This window comes from Prionailurus viverrinus, chromosome A3, assembly GCF_022837055.1.
Source record: "Prionailurus viverrinus isolate Anna chromosome A3, UM_Priviv_1.0, whole genome shotgun sequence".
NCBI lineage: Eukaryota > Metazoa > Chordata > Mammalia > Carnivora > Felidae > Prionailurus > Prionailurus viverrinus.
Window position 1 is genome coordinate 14,217,663 of NC_062563.1, and position 16,102 is coordinate 14,233,764.

General features: G+C 50.6%; 1 protein-coding gene across 3 annotated transcripts in view; it reads right to left on the reverse strand.

The window, feature by feature from the left end:
- EYA2 (EYA transcriptional coactivator and phosphatase 2) overlaps positions 1 to 16,102 on the reverse strand; it is a 267,325-nt gene that overhangs the window by 171,032 nt on the left and 80,191 nt on the right. For 2 of the 3 annotated variants that reach the window (XM_047852863.1, XM_047852864.1), the window contains exon 2: positions 12,042 to 12,160. In XM_047852863.1, the coding sequence (XP_047708819.1) occupies positions 12,042 to 12,150 (109 nt within the window). In that variant the 5' untranslated portion in view covers positions 12,151 to 12,160. Of the gene's footprint in view, positions 1 to 12,027; positions 12,161 to 16,102 lie in introns of those variants that run through there. The other variant, XM_047852865.1, reaches the window with a different exon arrangement.

Consider the following 16,102-nt stretch of genomic DNA (forward strand, 5'->3'; position numbering starts at 1 on the left):
TTAAATAAGTATGTAAATATTCATAAAAATCGCGTCTTATGGAAACAAACATTCCTATGGGCTCGGATTAACCTGGCGTTCTGTAAATTTGAAGCATCTTTCTGCCCCAACCTCCGTGCCGTGATTTGCATATTTGCTTCGCTCCAGCTTCCTCTGCTCTGAATTGTTGAGTAACCTGCCTTCCCCACGCGGGCAGGTCTCCCTCCCCTGCTTTGCAAACGTACAAGACTCTCCCTTTCCCGCCCCAGCAACCCCCGGGAAGACTGTGCAAGCGAGACACGGGCATTCAGTACAAGAGATCTTCCTGCTGCAGACTGCGTGACTTTTGAGAAACACAGGCTTTTATCTTTTGGGGCGGGTATCACATTTAACTTTTCATCCAGGACACTTGGGGGAATGAAAACCTGGGAAATGAGGACATTACATGGGGAATGATCTCCCTCCCTGCCCTGCTCCCTTCTGCCTTTTTTCCCAGGTAGGGATGGTATACACCTCGTCGGGAATCCTGATGGGACGTGACGAGGTGGGGCTCTTACGCTCCTTCCCTTCTTCAGGGGGCCTGGGTGGGACCGGGTCAAGGACGGTGAAGTTCAGTGCCTTGGACGCAGAGGTGGGTCAGGGCCTGGCCGGGAGCAGAGAGCTTCTCTGTCCCTCTGGCATTCTTGCTGTGGTCCAAGGCTGATGTCCTCAGAGGTCACAAGGACCAGGAGGCCTGTGTGCACGTATGTATGCACATATCACCTGCACACTGGTAAGTGGGCCTGGCAGGCTGGTCCTGTACGGGATGCCAGCCCCCAGGTGGAAGACGGAGTGACCATCATCATTCAAGTCACAGGGGACAACTGGGTCCTCGGGGTAGCCCGGGACGTCTTTCGGTGATCTCCTGGCTGCTCGCGTTACCACTTTCAGAATGCCATCGTATTTGACAGCTTTCCCCGATGGCAGTCACAGAGAGCGACAGACGCACTGAGGGTGGAGATACGGGAGGCCGGGCCACCGAGCTTTCCATGCAGCCCAGAAACAACCCTGCCCACAGCCCCGCAGTGTCACTGCCTGAAGGCAATGATGCTCTGCACAGCAGCATGACCGCGGTGCCACAGCTTGCCGGAGGGATAGCGAGGGGGTGGACTGTGGTCACGAGTCCCCGCGTGAGGCCGGAGTGTCACAGAGTCTGGCAGAGGGGCCAGCAGGAGTACAAGCAAACTGGCAATCTGGGAGGAGGTCACACTGCGCATGGTGAGCCCAACACAAACACATGGGGCCATCAAGGGGCACCTGGGTGGTCCAGTCGGTGAAGCGTCCGACTTCAGCTCAGGTCGCGATCTCACAGTTCGTGGGTTCGAGCCCCACGTCGGGCTCTGGGCTGACGGCTCGGAGCCTGGAGCCTGCTTCGGATTCTGTGTCTCCCTCTCTCTCTGCCCCTCCCCTGCTCGTGCTCTGTCTCTCGCTCTCTTTCAAAAATACGTAAACATTAGAAAACATTAAAAAAGGGGTGCCTGCGTGGCTCAGTTGGTTAAGTGCCTGACTTCGGCTCAGGTCACGATCTCGCGGTTCATGGGTTCGAGCCCCATGTCAGGCCCTGAGTCTGCTTCCGATTCTGTGTGTCCCTCTCTCTCTGCCCCTCCCCTGCTTGTGCTCTGTCTCTTTCGAAAATGAATAAACATTCAAAAAACAATGAAAAAAACAACAACACGGCGCCATCAGCACAAGGGGCAGGTGACCCTCAGACCCCACACCCAGTGAGTCCCCAGCGTCTTCAGGGTGGTGAAAACACCACATTCAGAAGCAGCAGCACCTTACTCTCCTACTGGTGGGATCTGGAGCCTGGCAGATGGACATGGCCTTCCACTGACCACAGCCTCCTGTTCTCAACCTTGTTAGGGCCACTGAACTTGCCATGACGCATGGGGTTGAGGTCCACGGAGGACTCACTGAGGGAGCCTTACATCCACGTTGCCAGAGGTGAAAGCAGCTGTAATGACCTGACCCGGTGTAGCCCATCTCCAAGCCTCACCATGGGTCCCAGAAGAGGTGGCTGGTACATAAAACGGGACAGCTGGCTCTCAAGTGGGGAGCAACAGACAGCCTCCTCCATTTCCTTCTGAATTTAAAACTCTAAGCTTCCTCTTCCTCCCCAGCTTCCTATGGCTAGAGGGAGAAGGATTAACTAAACAGATGGCCAAAACCTCTGGAATGAGCTCACTCACTCACTCACTCACTCAACTCATTCATCCATTCACTTATTCCACGGCCCACCATGCACCAGGCGTGTGCTAGGAACTGGGTTCTAACAGTGAGCTGAAGCAGTCAGGAACGTCCTGTTTAGTGGGGAAGATGGATGGCAAGTAAGGAATTGCCCAAGTAAGTACTTAATTGCAATTATAACAAGTTGCGAAGGAAGAAAGTGGTTGGTATAGGGCAGTGCGCCTGGACACTTAACCCCCATGGGACTCGCCTGGGGCTCTTGTGGGAACGCAGACTCCAGGCCGGCAGGGCACGAAAGCTGCCGGGTGGTGCTGACATGCAGCCCGGGAAACCACACTTCTGACTGGTGAGGGTTTGGGACTACTGGCTAAGCAAGAACTGCAAATTATTAAAAAGTATCCTAGTTCCGGGTTGGTAACCATAAATCTCCACTCGAGAAGTCACAAACTCAAATGCCTACGGGGCCGGGAGATAATGGAAAGGATCAGGACATAAGATCCAATCAAGGCAACCAAAGCTAGGTCTGTGTGTGTGAATGCACACTTCTGTGTGACTAGGATTGTGTGAAGGAACTCATGCGGAGACATTCACGCTCTGTTCGTTCATTTTTGTGCATTCATGCACCTACCGTGGGCCAGATCTACAACCCAAATGTCTGTAACATGTCAGCTTAATGTTCTTCCCCCCAAAAAGCACATGGGCTTAAAGGGGTCAGACCCAAACACAAATCCTGACGCTGCAGCAGGATAACTGTGTGACCTTGTGCCTGTCACTGCCTCTCTCTAAGCCTCGGTTTTCACATCCACAAGATGGGGCAATACCTCATAACCAGGTGCCTGCCAGGACTGCAACAGGCAGGCACCTGCCAAGTGGGAACCGCTCCACGCCAGGAGCTATTCTTAGCTTTCCGTTCTCTGGGGCCCTTGCTTAAGCCACTTGAATCCGGGAGCCCAATTTGAATGTTCACACTTTTTTTTTTTTTTTTTAACTCTCACTGGGAGGATTAAAAAGCTAATGATTCTGCAAGCAGCAGCCACTATTATGTTGCCTAATTGGACCCCAGGGGCCACTTCTAAGTGATCCCCATAAGATGAGACAATTCTTGAGGCAGGTCTTTGCTACAAAAGGTACAAGTCTCCAAACTGAATCAGCTCATCTCCCTTGGGTGGGTGGTTTAAGGTGCTCTCAGGCCAGGGACAACCACAGCGGGACAGAGCACTGTATCAGCAGTCCGGAAGCGCTCACCCCAAATCTGACTCTCACTGAGTGGCTATGTGACAGCGAACAAGTCATTTGTCCCTCATAGGGGTGTTCCTGAGGACTGAAAGAAACAAGGCCTGTAAATCCCAGAGCGCGAGGGTTTTAGGGGAGATGTGAACACACGCTCTTCTATGTAAATCATCACCAACTTATTTTAATGCGTATGAGAATCACAGCAAGACCGGCAAAGGCGTAACTTTCCATTTCTGGAGCTGGTGTTACATCATCTTCTTAACGTGAATTTACGGAAAGGGAGCAGTTTTAAAGAAAAATCAGTAAGCAAGCCACAAGAGAGGTGTTACCAACATACAGGAGAGAATGGCTGGAGAATGTGTGAAGTCCAGGAGACACGGCCAGGGGTGAGAGCTCTTTATCCAGGGAAGGCATTTGATAATTAATAATAGTCGGTGCCCTTTTTCATAAGGAGAGGGTTGGCAATTTCCTTCCCAATACAGCGGCGTCCCCAGAGTGTGATTTCTGTTCCATGCAGGTAGAGGTCATTCGGGGTGCTAAGGCCCCCAGGAAGCCAACTGGGAAAGGCGGAAGGGTGGGACAGGCATAGCGGATCCGCCTCTCACCAGGTGAGGACTCTGGCAAAGGTCTGGGCAGCTCAGCCTGGCTGGGGGGAGGAGATGAATCGAAATCTGCCAGCTCCAGGCAGGAACTCGTGAGATGGGAACTTGAAATCAGACCCTATTGTGCCCAGGACAGAAGAGATGTAGGAGGTCTGAGAGCGGACAGCCCAGCTTGTCCCCTGGGCGCGGTCTCACCTCTCAGAGGAAACAACGAGAATACAGCCTTGACTTCTGCAAAATGTATCTGCATTTTAAATGAAAAAGTGTTCTCTATTCAGCTTTGCTTTCTTAGTTCCGCAACATTTTTTCCTCTCCTTCCAGAAGACAGGATACAATTCAAATCCAATTTTCCCTTGAATAGCAATGAATGATGGCTAATATTTCTCAAGTGGTTCCTATAAGCCAGGCACTGTGCTAAGGACTGCATGAGTCTTCTCTCTATCAGCGTCCATAACAACTCAAAGAGGAAGTTATTATCTCTATTTGACAGATACAGAAATAAGGAGATTTTACTAAGGATTCAAAGCTAATCATCAGCCTAAAGTTATTTGTGATTCCTCAAGACCATCCTGTGTTCATCCACCCATCCATCCATCCATCCACCTATCCATCCATCCACATATCCATCCATCCATCCATCCATCCACCCATCCATCCATCTAGCCATCTATCCATCCACACATCCACACATCTATCCATCCACCCATCCATCCACACATCTATCCATCCATCCATCCATCCATCCATCCATCCATCCATCCATCCATCCACACATCTATCCATCCATCCATCCATCCATCCATCCATCCATCCATCCACCCATCCATCCACACATCTATCCATCCACACATCCATCCACCCACCTATCCATCCATCCATCCATCCATCCACCCACCCATCCACCCATCCATCTAGCCATCTATCCATCCACACATCTATCCATCCACCGATCCATCCATCCACCCATCCACCCATCCATCCATCCACACATCTGTCCATCCATCCATCCATCCATCCATCCATCCATCCACCCATCCATCTAGCCATCTATCCATCCACACATCTATCCATCCATCCATCCACCCATCCATCCACACATCTATCCATCCACACATCCATCCACCCACCTATCCATCCATCCATCCATCCATCCATCCATCCATCCATCCACCCACCCATCCACCCATCCATCTAGCCATCTATCCATCCACACATCTATCCATCCACCGATCCATCCATCCACCCATCCACCCATCCATCCATCCACACATCTGTCCATCCATCCATCCATCCATCCATCCATCCATCCACCCATCCATCTACACGTCTATCCATCCACACATCCATCTACCCACCTATCCATCCATCCATCCATCCATCCATCCATCCATCCATCCATCCATCCATTCACCCATCCACCCATCCATCTAGCCATCTATCCATCCACACATCTATCCATCCACCGATCCATCCATCCACCCATCCACCCATCCATCCATCCACCTATCCTTCCATCCATCCATCCATCCATCCATCCATCCATCCACCTATCCATCCATCCATCCACACATCTATCCATCCACACATCCATCCATCCATCCATCCATCCATCCATCCATCTACACATCCATCCATCCACCTATCCATCCATCCATTCACCCATCCATCCTCTACCTACCCACACATCCATCCTCTACCCAACCACCCATCTTCCATCCACTCATCCATCATCCATCCATCCATCCTCTACCTTTCCACCCATTAATCTATCCACCTATCCACCCATAAATAATTTTTAAGGATCTACCATGAGTCATAGACTAAGCTCTTTGCTAATTAGGAACAATAACTGAAATATGTACATTGGAATAAAAAACTGTCCTTATCCTGGAGGAATTTGCCATCTAAAACAACTGTTCTCAACCCTGGGTGCACAACAAACTTGTCTGGAGAGCTTTAGAAAAATCCCATTGCTTGGGTCACACTACTGACCAATTAAATCAGATTTTCTGGGGGTGGGATCTGGACATGAGCCTTAGACATTTTTTTTTTAAAACCTTCCAGGAGATTCCGGCGTGCAACCAGGTTCCAAGCCAGTGCAGAAATCTGGTTCTCAAAGTGTGGTCCCTGGGCCAGCAGCGTCAGTATTATCTGGAACTTGTTAGAAACACAAATTCTTGGGCCCCAGGCCCAACCAGCAAAGCCAGCAGTGGGGCCCTTCAATCTGTGTGCCAACAAAACTTGCAAGGTGACTTTGATGAAAAAGAATTTGAGAACCACGGAGCTAGCACCTCGCTACTCCGAGTGGCTGGTTGACCAGAAGCATCAGCGTCACCTGGGAGCTTGTCAGAAATGCAGACCCTTAGGCCCGATCAGAATCTGCAAGTTAACAAAGTTCCCAGGTGAGTGTATGCACATTAAAGAGCGAGAGACACAGAGCTAACCTCCACCGAGTGTTTTCTAAGCATCGAGCACTCTGCAAAAGGCTTAACATAATCACGCTAAAGCTTTTCTAACCCCTGGCCTGCATACAGGTCACCTCTGTCACATTCCTGCTTTATTTCCTCATAGAAATTACCACCATCTAAAGTCCCATATTTGTGTAAAAATTCAATACCTGCCTCTCCCATTAGAACATGAACTCTGGGAAGGGGTCTGTCTCCTTCACCATTATATTCCCATCACCTGCACCAGGCGCTGGCTCACGGCAGGCATTCTGGAACAATTTAACGAACAAACGCGTGCAGCAAACATATCTTCATCATCCAGGTGAGGAGACAGGCTCAGGGAGAACAGGAATTTGGTGACATTCACCCAGGGAGCAAGTGGCAGACCTGGAAGACACATATGGCCCGGCTGAGCCCCAACCCTGTAGGATGTGACGTGCAGGGACCGTGGGGAGATGCAAAAAGGGTCCCTGGAACACAGTGACCTGCAAAGTCCCTGAAGGCAGGCTGCGGGTGGGTCCGGTTCTCTCCCGGGTCGCCAGGGCCTCACGCACAGCAGGTGCATCAAACAAGCTGATGGCCACCAGCATCTTCTCTAGAGCAAGAGGGCACGTGTTCAAATAACAGCCTGCATGACGACAGCCCAGCAGCATTGATTGCAAGAGCAAAAAATTACAAATAACCTCATGTTCACGGACCGGGGATGGCTTAATGAACTGGGTCATTCTTTAGTCAGTGAAGCTAAAAAGAGGTAAATCATGTCTTAACGCGCCTTGCGTGAACAGAGCAAGTTAGAGCAAATCTGTATTACACGCTAGCTTTTGTGTTCCAGAAGTTTTTCCAGCGACACTGTTAATTCCTACAGTAAAGGTACCTTTGTAAATATATATACATAAACATACACGCCTAAGTCGCATAAATACAATCGGTACAAATGCGAGGGCTTACAAAAAGGTCTCAGCCTGCGCACAAAACGCAGTAACAGTGGTTGGTTCCGGGGAAGGGAGGGGACACTGAGCACGGGGAGATGTGGTCTGATGTTTCGAGTCTTTATGAGGATCGTGTGTTTATGTGGTAGCTGGGGAGTCGGAACTGACGTGTCACGGAAAAACAGAGGAAAAGGAAGGGCTTTAGGCAAGGGGTACGGGGCGTGGGGCCTACAGAGGGGAGTGCCCATTCAGCTGTCCCACCGTCGTGGGGAGTGCTTCACCTTCTGTCCTCACTCGCTGGGCCAGGATTTCTGAAGCACCTGCTAAGTGTCGGTGTCCCACGTGCTCTCAGCAGGGGGAGAAACCCAGACAATGAGGGTGGGCAAGGCCTGCCTTCCGAGAACTGACATTCTAGCTGGGAGCCTGACGAACAACGAGAGAACACGCGTGCGCCTTCGGCAGAGGGTGGGACGCTGGAGACAGGCAGCAGGGCCCAAAACGGGGGTGGGTGGGTGTTCTGTCGGCTGTCCCCTCAAATGCGGCCCAGAATCTGAGCCCTTCTGCCTGCCCCGATCCAAGGCACTGGCACCTCTCACCTGCACTATTGTAACACCTTCTTGGCTGGTCTCTGGGCTCCCATTCGGTCCTGACCCCCCGTTGTTCTCACGTCAGCGTTCTCCTGACCCCCAGTCGGGGGGCGGGGGGGGGCTCCTGTCAATATGCGGGTCACAGAGCCCAGCCCCTGCTCCAAACCCTCTCATTGCTCCCGGCTCACTCAGGGTAGAAGCCACAATCCTGTCAGTGGCTCTCGAAGTCAGGGGAGGTCTGAGCTGGCCATCTTTCTGACCTCGTCTCCCCCACGGCGCCTTGCTCCCTGGGCTCCAGCTGCGCTAGCCTCCTTATTGCCCCTCCGGTGCTCTGGGAACACTGCTGCCCCAGAGCCTTTGCACTTGCTGTTTCCTCTTCCTTCCACGTGGACACGAACGCCTTCCCTCATCTCCTGAAGGTCTTTACTCAGGTGTCACCTTCCCAGGGACGTCCTTACATCCCTGCATCCCTTATCCTCCTTTCCTGCTTCTCCTCCCCGCCCCCCAACCCCGCCCCACAGCACGCATCACTGTCCGACATGCTATGTACTTTGCTTATTTACTGTTTTTTCAGCCTCTTGCCTGCCAGACCCCTGGCATAGGCTCCGGGAGGGGAGAGGCTTTTGTGTGCTGACTTTCTAGTGCTTAAAACAATGCCGGCCTGAACAAACACCTGCCGAATGAGGGACTGAACGGTTACATGTGATAGGAAAGACCTCTGTGATGAGAAATGATGGCTGAGAAGATGGTCCTAGAGACAGGGGGAGACCAGGCCGAGGGAACAGCATGTGCAAAGACCCCGAGGGCAGAATCACGCTCCTGAGTTACAGCAAAAGAAACAAGGTCAGGGCTCTGTCCAAGGACTCGGTTCCCCGAGCAAAGGGGACGGGGAGGAGGTGACTTTGAGAGGCTGGCAGGGACAGACAAGGTGATCCTGGTGGCCAAGGGTAAGGATATTAGACCTTATTCTATGCTTTCTAAGAAACACTAAGTCCTCTCCGTGTTTTAACTATTTCATCTTCAGATCACCTCGGGGAGGTCGGTGGAATAATTACCCCTCTTTAACAGATGAGGCAAATAATCTCCAAGAGGCTGAGTGACGAGACCAGGGACCCACAGATGGTTAGAGGCAGAGCCACGGAGGCAGTGGGAGCCACTGGGGGATTTCTCGGCTCCACATTCGCTCCAGAGTCCCCCTGAATGTAGGCCCCGTGGCTCATGCCCCCCGGGGTCCTCCCTGGATCTGGGTCCCTGCAGTCACTCAGTAATGCCTCTGTCACCGAAAGAAGGGCCCAGGCACTTGAGGCCACAACTAGGGTGGAATCTTCCCTCCGGAGCCGGGGAGCTCACCGCCCATCTCAAGAGAAGGAAAGGTGTGTGTGTGTGTGTGTGTGTGTGTGTGTGTGTGTGTGTGTGTAAGCTGCCCCTGCCGGCCCCTGCCTGCTCTGAATTTGGGAGCAACCTCCCCCCACCCCAGCACTCAGCCCCAAAGCCTTCGCCTCAGCAGCCAGCCTGCTCCATCCAGGGCAGGGCAGAGGGTGCGGACAGCTCCCCGTCACAAAAGAAGGAGAGAGATGGGGTGTCTGCGGGTGCTATCGCTGTGCAGGGACGATTATCGGAGGCACGAGGACTCTTCAGGGTTTGGCAGAAAGTGATTCTGAAGTTTCCAAGCGGAGACCCCGGAGCCAGAGTGCCTGAGTCTGATTCCTGGCCCTACCACTAGCTGTGCGTCTCTGGGTTGCTTACTGTATATTTAACCCCCTGTGCCTCAACTTCCACATCTGTAAGATGGGCTCGTAGCCTAATAGGGGTGTCATAATTCAGTGAGGAACAGTATAGTGCACCGATAAGAAGAACAGGCTTTGGAGTCAGACGACCTAGGCTCAAATTTTGGCTGTCGCTGAACTGCGTCAGCTCAATCACGCCATTCGACTCCTCTGTGCCTCAGTTTCCTCATCTGTAACACAAGGTTAATCACGCTACCCCCTTCCTGGGGTTGTGGGGATTCAGTGAGTGAGTACATTCACGTCTAGCACACAGCAAGTGTCAGGTATTTGCTCTGCTGGTGACAGGGGAGGAGGAGGAGGGTAAATCTGCCGTTACACTGCGTTCCACAGGGCCTGGCCCAAAGTATGTGCCTCGCAAAAATTAGGGACAGAAGGGAGTGGCAGGGATCCATCTGAGGGACAGCTGCCCCTCAGCTCCCACTAGTGGCAGCCAGGTGGGAATGTGGGCCCAGCACGTCTAAAGTGCTCAGCATCTCAAGGGCAACTAGAGACCCAGGTTTTCAAAAAATATTTTCAGTGTTTATTTATTTTTGAGAGACAGAGACAGAGTGTGAGTGGGGGAGGGGCAGAGACAGAGGGGGACACAGAATCGGAAGCAGGCTCCAGGCTCCGAGCCGTCAGCCCAGAGCCCGACGCGGGGCTCGAACTCACGAACTGTAATATCACGACCTGAGCCGAAGTCAGACGCTTAACTGACTGAGCCCCCCCAGGCGCCCCTAGGAATCCAGATTTTTATGTGAACTCTCCTGATTCGTACAAGTTCACTTTTATTTAAAGGACGTTGTACACCAAACAAAGACATACCTGAAGACCAGACTTGTCGCGAGCTGCCAGTTTGCAGCCGTGGTTTTACAGTCATCGTGGTTATTTGATTCAGAGGAGAATGACCATGGGATAGCAAGTTCAGCCACGGTACCACGCGCCCACGGCCCATGGTGTGCCAGGCGGCAGTGAGCAGGCTAGGAAGTGGGTCGTGATTATGCCCCCATTTGACAGGTAAGAAAACGGAGGCTCAGAAAGGTTAAACAATTTGCCCGAGGCCACCGGTCTGGGGAGCAGTGGGGCTGGGATTCAGCCTTGGATCTTCCTCCCCCGGCAGCCTCCTCCTCCTCCTCCTAGCTTGCCTGGCTCTGAAATGAGGTCCTGGGTCGAACAGTGCCTCTACTCAGAAGAGAATGATTGTCTTCGAACAGGGTTTAATAAATTGTCTCAAACTCTCAAAGAGCACAGTTTACACGGACACTCCAAAGGGCCATGAAGAATGAGGGCGTGTCCTCTAGCATGTGGTTTGGTGGGGGAGCCCAGACCCTCTTGGTGGTACCTTTAGTTGACTTATCCCAGCTTTGTTACCAGCATGCGAGGGAAATGTCATTGCTCCAGTGATGGTAATCATTATTTGTGGAAGCCTGGCGTTGCTTAAAAGCAAATTCCTTGCGATGCTGTATTTGACTAGACACAAGGCTCTGGTTTCCCACGACAGGATGCAGGATCAATGCCCCCTGAGCTGGCATCATACACAGACAGCGAAGGAGAGTCAGCCCGGGGTCCCGGGACACCAGTGGCAAATCTGAAAGTGGGCCCGACTAAAGGGTTAAGCCCAATGGTTAAACATAATAGCGTAATGCCTTTTGCTAACTCCCAGCTCTCCCAGGAAGGCTGACAGATCCCAAACAGAGCAAACAATAGCTGGAATTGTTCTAGCGAAAACTAGTTCGGCTGCACCATTTGCCAATAATTTTTTAAACAGCTTAACTCTCCTCTGCTTCCTTGACTCCAACCCAACCTGAAAGCCAAAGGCAGACGAGTTCTGGTCCCAGCGTCAAGCCTTCGTAAACAAGACGCCTGCCCGGATGCAGGATGGCTGGGGGGTGGGGGTGGGGGGACAGCACTGAGGGACAGACTCCTGAGCTGGAGCCCGGACCCCGCAGGACCCACCCAGGGCCGGGGCCTGTAACACACCCGAAACTGACTATTAGCCGCAGTGGAAGTGTCAGCGTTTCTCGGGACAGGAAGTTCAGAACGCGAACCAGCACGCTCACACCTCTACCGACTAGATGGGAACTGTCAGCAGGGCATGCCAAAGTTTCTTTTGGTCCAGAGGCAACAATCCCAATGGCGGGAAGAGAAACTGTCATCATGACGGTATTTTCGAAAGGATGCGTGTCTAAGGCTGCCAGACCCTTACTAACTTCCGCGGTGGGGCAGGGGGGACCAACACAGGTCCCACCGAAACTCACGCCAGGAGGCCTACCTTCTATGTCACTCAGAGTCCAGACATCGGCGTCGGTGCGGCTAAGCTTCAGTTTACCCGGACAATCGCTGTTTACAGTGAGGCTGGGTGAGATCACCAGATCTAGCATTTCCTTGTACCTGAAAGAAAACAAAGGGAAATATAATTTATTCATTAATTATGCATGCTTACTAATGATTCCTATTTCTTTCCCTAAGAGTATAAATATTAAAGCTGATTACCTAAACCCAGCCGTCTTATAAATTCTACATAATAAAAATTCACTAAACTTTTCATCAAAGGGAAATAAGGAATTAAAATGAAGTGCTTGCTCCCCTCCGGAGAATACACCCACTTGATTAAAACTTTCCCCTCCTTCATACTGTATTTTGCCATTAGAAAAATCACATCCTGGTCTCTTTTAAATGCCATCTGAATGAGCTGGAACGAACTAGGGAGCCTTCCCAGCAGAAGAAGGGAGACACGGACGGAGAGAGAACGTTTGGGTTTGGATTCCCAAAAGCAGAGGCTTGGGGAGAGGAGGAGACTGCAGTTTCGAGACAAAAACGGACACGGTGCTACTTGGACTGGTGGAGAGAGGCGCGGAAGGCATCCGTGATACTCACCAAGTCCCTCCTGGCAGGCCAAACTCCACAGCCCATCATGCTGGTCCCCAAGAAAGGAAACACCAGCTCCCGAATTACTCACGACTTTGATCAAATGTTACGGGGGGGGGGGGGGCAGGGAAAGCGTGGGACAAATCTCCTGGGTCTTTCACATTTTTTAATTGAAAACCGGTCAGTACTTGCACTGTATCCCTTCTTATGCCTCCTCGGTTCCTACCCACTGTGGTTAGGAAGTGAGGTTTCTTGTTCGTGTGTGCACAATCCCATACCTGGCTGTTTTCACAGAGCTCAACGGCAGCCAATAGTATTTAGCACTGATTCAAGCTGTCCTCAGAGAGAGGCTGAGTTTGTTGATAGCACATCAGTATTGCGAGGTCATTGTCGGGGAGGGTCTGCTATCATCACTTTAACGGAACACAACATACTGACTGGTGGCAAAGTGGCTGTAAACTCAGGTTCCGTCGTGGAAAGGTCACGGGTTCCGATTTCAGTTTCGCTCTTCACTGCCTTTAGAAAGTTACCAAACTGCTCTAAGTCAAAAGCTTTCTCGTCTGGACAAGGGGATTCTCAAAGTACCTCCCCGAAGAGGTCACGGTGAGTATGAAAAGCGATGGTCCCCGTAAGGAAAGGCCTTAGTAGATAGTAATCTAAATGTCCATTCAGCCCCAGAGGAAGAGTGATGATGCAGGTAGCGTGTGCTCCGACAGCAGAATGTGATACAGCGGTGAAAAAGACTTAACGTACGACTCCACACAGCGCGACGGACAGACCGACGAAGTACTGAGCAAAGAGGCAGAAGGGTACCCAAAATATGGTATTTCTACGAAGTGCAAAATATACAAATCAATACTAGCGGCGTCTGGGGGGCTCGGTCGGTTGAGCGTCCGACTTCGGCTCAGGTCGTGATCTCACGGTCCGTGAGTTCGAGCCCCGCGTCAGGCTCGGTGCTGACAGCTCAGAGCCTGGAGCCTGCTTTGGATTCTGTGTCTCCCCCCCTCTCTCTCTGCTTCTCCCCCCGATCATGTTCTCTCTCTCTCTCTCTCTCTCAAAAATAAATAAACATTAAAAAAAATTAAAAAAAATACAAATCAATACTATATGCCGTTTAGGGATACACACACATGCAATACACAGATAACAGTTCGTATGGGATGAAAAACATTTCAGAGAATGAGTAACTCGGGGGATGGCAGGGGGATGCCATTTGGGACGTGGTACCCCGAGGGCCTCCAGTGAGTTCGTAACATTTTGGTTCAGGGCTCGACACAAATTATGGCCCTTCCAAATCCAGCCCATCTTTTCCTGTGGCCCAGGGGGCTAAGAATGGCTTTCACATTTTTAAACGGTTTGAAAACCAAATCAAAAGCAGGATAAGATTTCATGACCTGTGAAGATTACAGTGTCCGTAAGTAAAGTCTTCTTGGAACCCAGCCCTGCGCGTTGGTTGACTGTACTGTCCAAGGCTATGTTCACGCCGCACCTTCTGAGGACGGCAGGTGTGATAGAGACCCGCAAAGCTGAAAATATTTAAGAACCGGCAGGAAAAGTTGGCCAACCCCGGTTTTAGTTTGTAAGCAGGGGGTTTGGACGTACCACTGCTCTGTGGCTATTATACATCCTCGCGTGCCCGAAACACTTAATAATTATAAAAAAAAGAACAAAGCAGCCACTTATCCCAGGACGTGCACATAGGAAGTACTTTATATACACTTTTTAATCTGACGAGAGGATTCCACACAAATAAGCTTCTAGAGTTTGTATCTTTATGTTCGCTGATAAACATCTGCCTGACGGGGCAAGAAGCCGTACTGTGACTTCTGGCCTCAGTCACAGGGCTTGTTTATTTTATTGAGTGCTCCTGTCGTGCTCAGGAGCTCAGAGCAGGAGTGTGCTTGGGAGTTCTAACGCTGGGGCAGAGTACTGCCAGGAAAGCTTTCGGCACGTTCACCTTGGACTTTTGCCTCACGTGGTCAAGCCAACATGGAAATCACCTTTATTTCCCCCACAGCACCTGACACGGGATCGTGTTCATTCTGTCATCCTAGTAACATCTGCAGAAGGACGGGAGGGGGAAAAAAGATGGAAAGGACTTGGAAGGAGAGAGACCGGGGTGGGGGGGGCGGGCATCTATAATTGAGTGATTAGTTTCTTCGAACAGATTTTTATTTCATTATTTTATTCTATAAGTTTATTTGTTTATTTAGAGACAGGGACAGCGTGAGTGGGGAGGGGCAGAGAGAGAGGGAGGAGAGAGAGAATCCAAGCAGGCTCTGCACTGTCAGCACTGAGCCTGACGTGGGGTTCCAATTCACGCAACTGTGAGATCGTGACCTGAGCCGAAACCGAGAGTAGGACGCTCAACCGACTGAGCCACCTGGGCGGCCCCTTCAAACAAGATTTTTAAAAATTTCCCATTTAGTCTCATTTTTCCACCCCACCCGAGACAATGACTCTAATGAATTAAATATGTAAGTATGTCTCCTTATAAATGATGCTCTGTGGGGCAGCTGGGTGGCTCAGTCGGTTAAGTGTCCAACTTCATCTCCAGTCGTGATCTCGCAGTTCATGGGTTTGAGCCCCGGGCTCTGTGCTGACAGCTCGGAGCCCGGAGCCTGCTTCGGATTCCGTGTCTCCCTCTCTCTCTGCGCCTCCCCCGCTCACGCTCTGTCTCTCTCTGTCTCTCAAAAATGAATAAACATTAAAACATGTCTTATCAATGACACCGTATTGTTTTATGTGTGAATTGGGTTTTAATTTACATGGATAGTGCTATGCATGAGATCTCTTCTTGTTTATTGGGCGTTTTCTCTCCAGTCTGCACGGTGATTTTATAATGGGTACCCATTGCTGAATAGTTATCAAGCATAATTATAGTTAGAATTCCATACTGTGTATTCACTCTACTGTATTTACGAATTGCCCTAGGGATAAACATCCAGGAACGTCCGTCTCTCAGCTACCTAGAAATAATGCCGCAACGAACATCTTCGTTAAAAAAGTATATATATACCTAGGGACGCCTGGCTGGCTCAGTCAGAGGAGCACGTGGCCCCTGATCTTGGGGTTGTGAATTTGAGCCCCACGTTGGGTGTTGAGATTACTTAAATAAATAAAAATTTAAAAATATGTATCTAAAACATGTATCCCTATATGTGTTTACACACACACATTCTTAAAACATATATATATATATATATATATATATATATATATATATATATTAAGGATGATATCTGTCATTGGGTGTACTGGTCCTCATAATTTCTGTGCTAATCTAGATTCCCACCAGAAGTGCATCAGTGTTCTAGTTTCATAAATTCTTGCTAACACGGAGCATTGTCCAACTTCCTACTTTTTGTCAAACTAATGGGTGGAAAGCGACAGCACAGTTGTTTGAATTCGTATTTCTACGATTACTAGTGCATTTGAGCACAGAGTTACGTAACTGTGGGACAC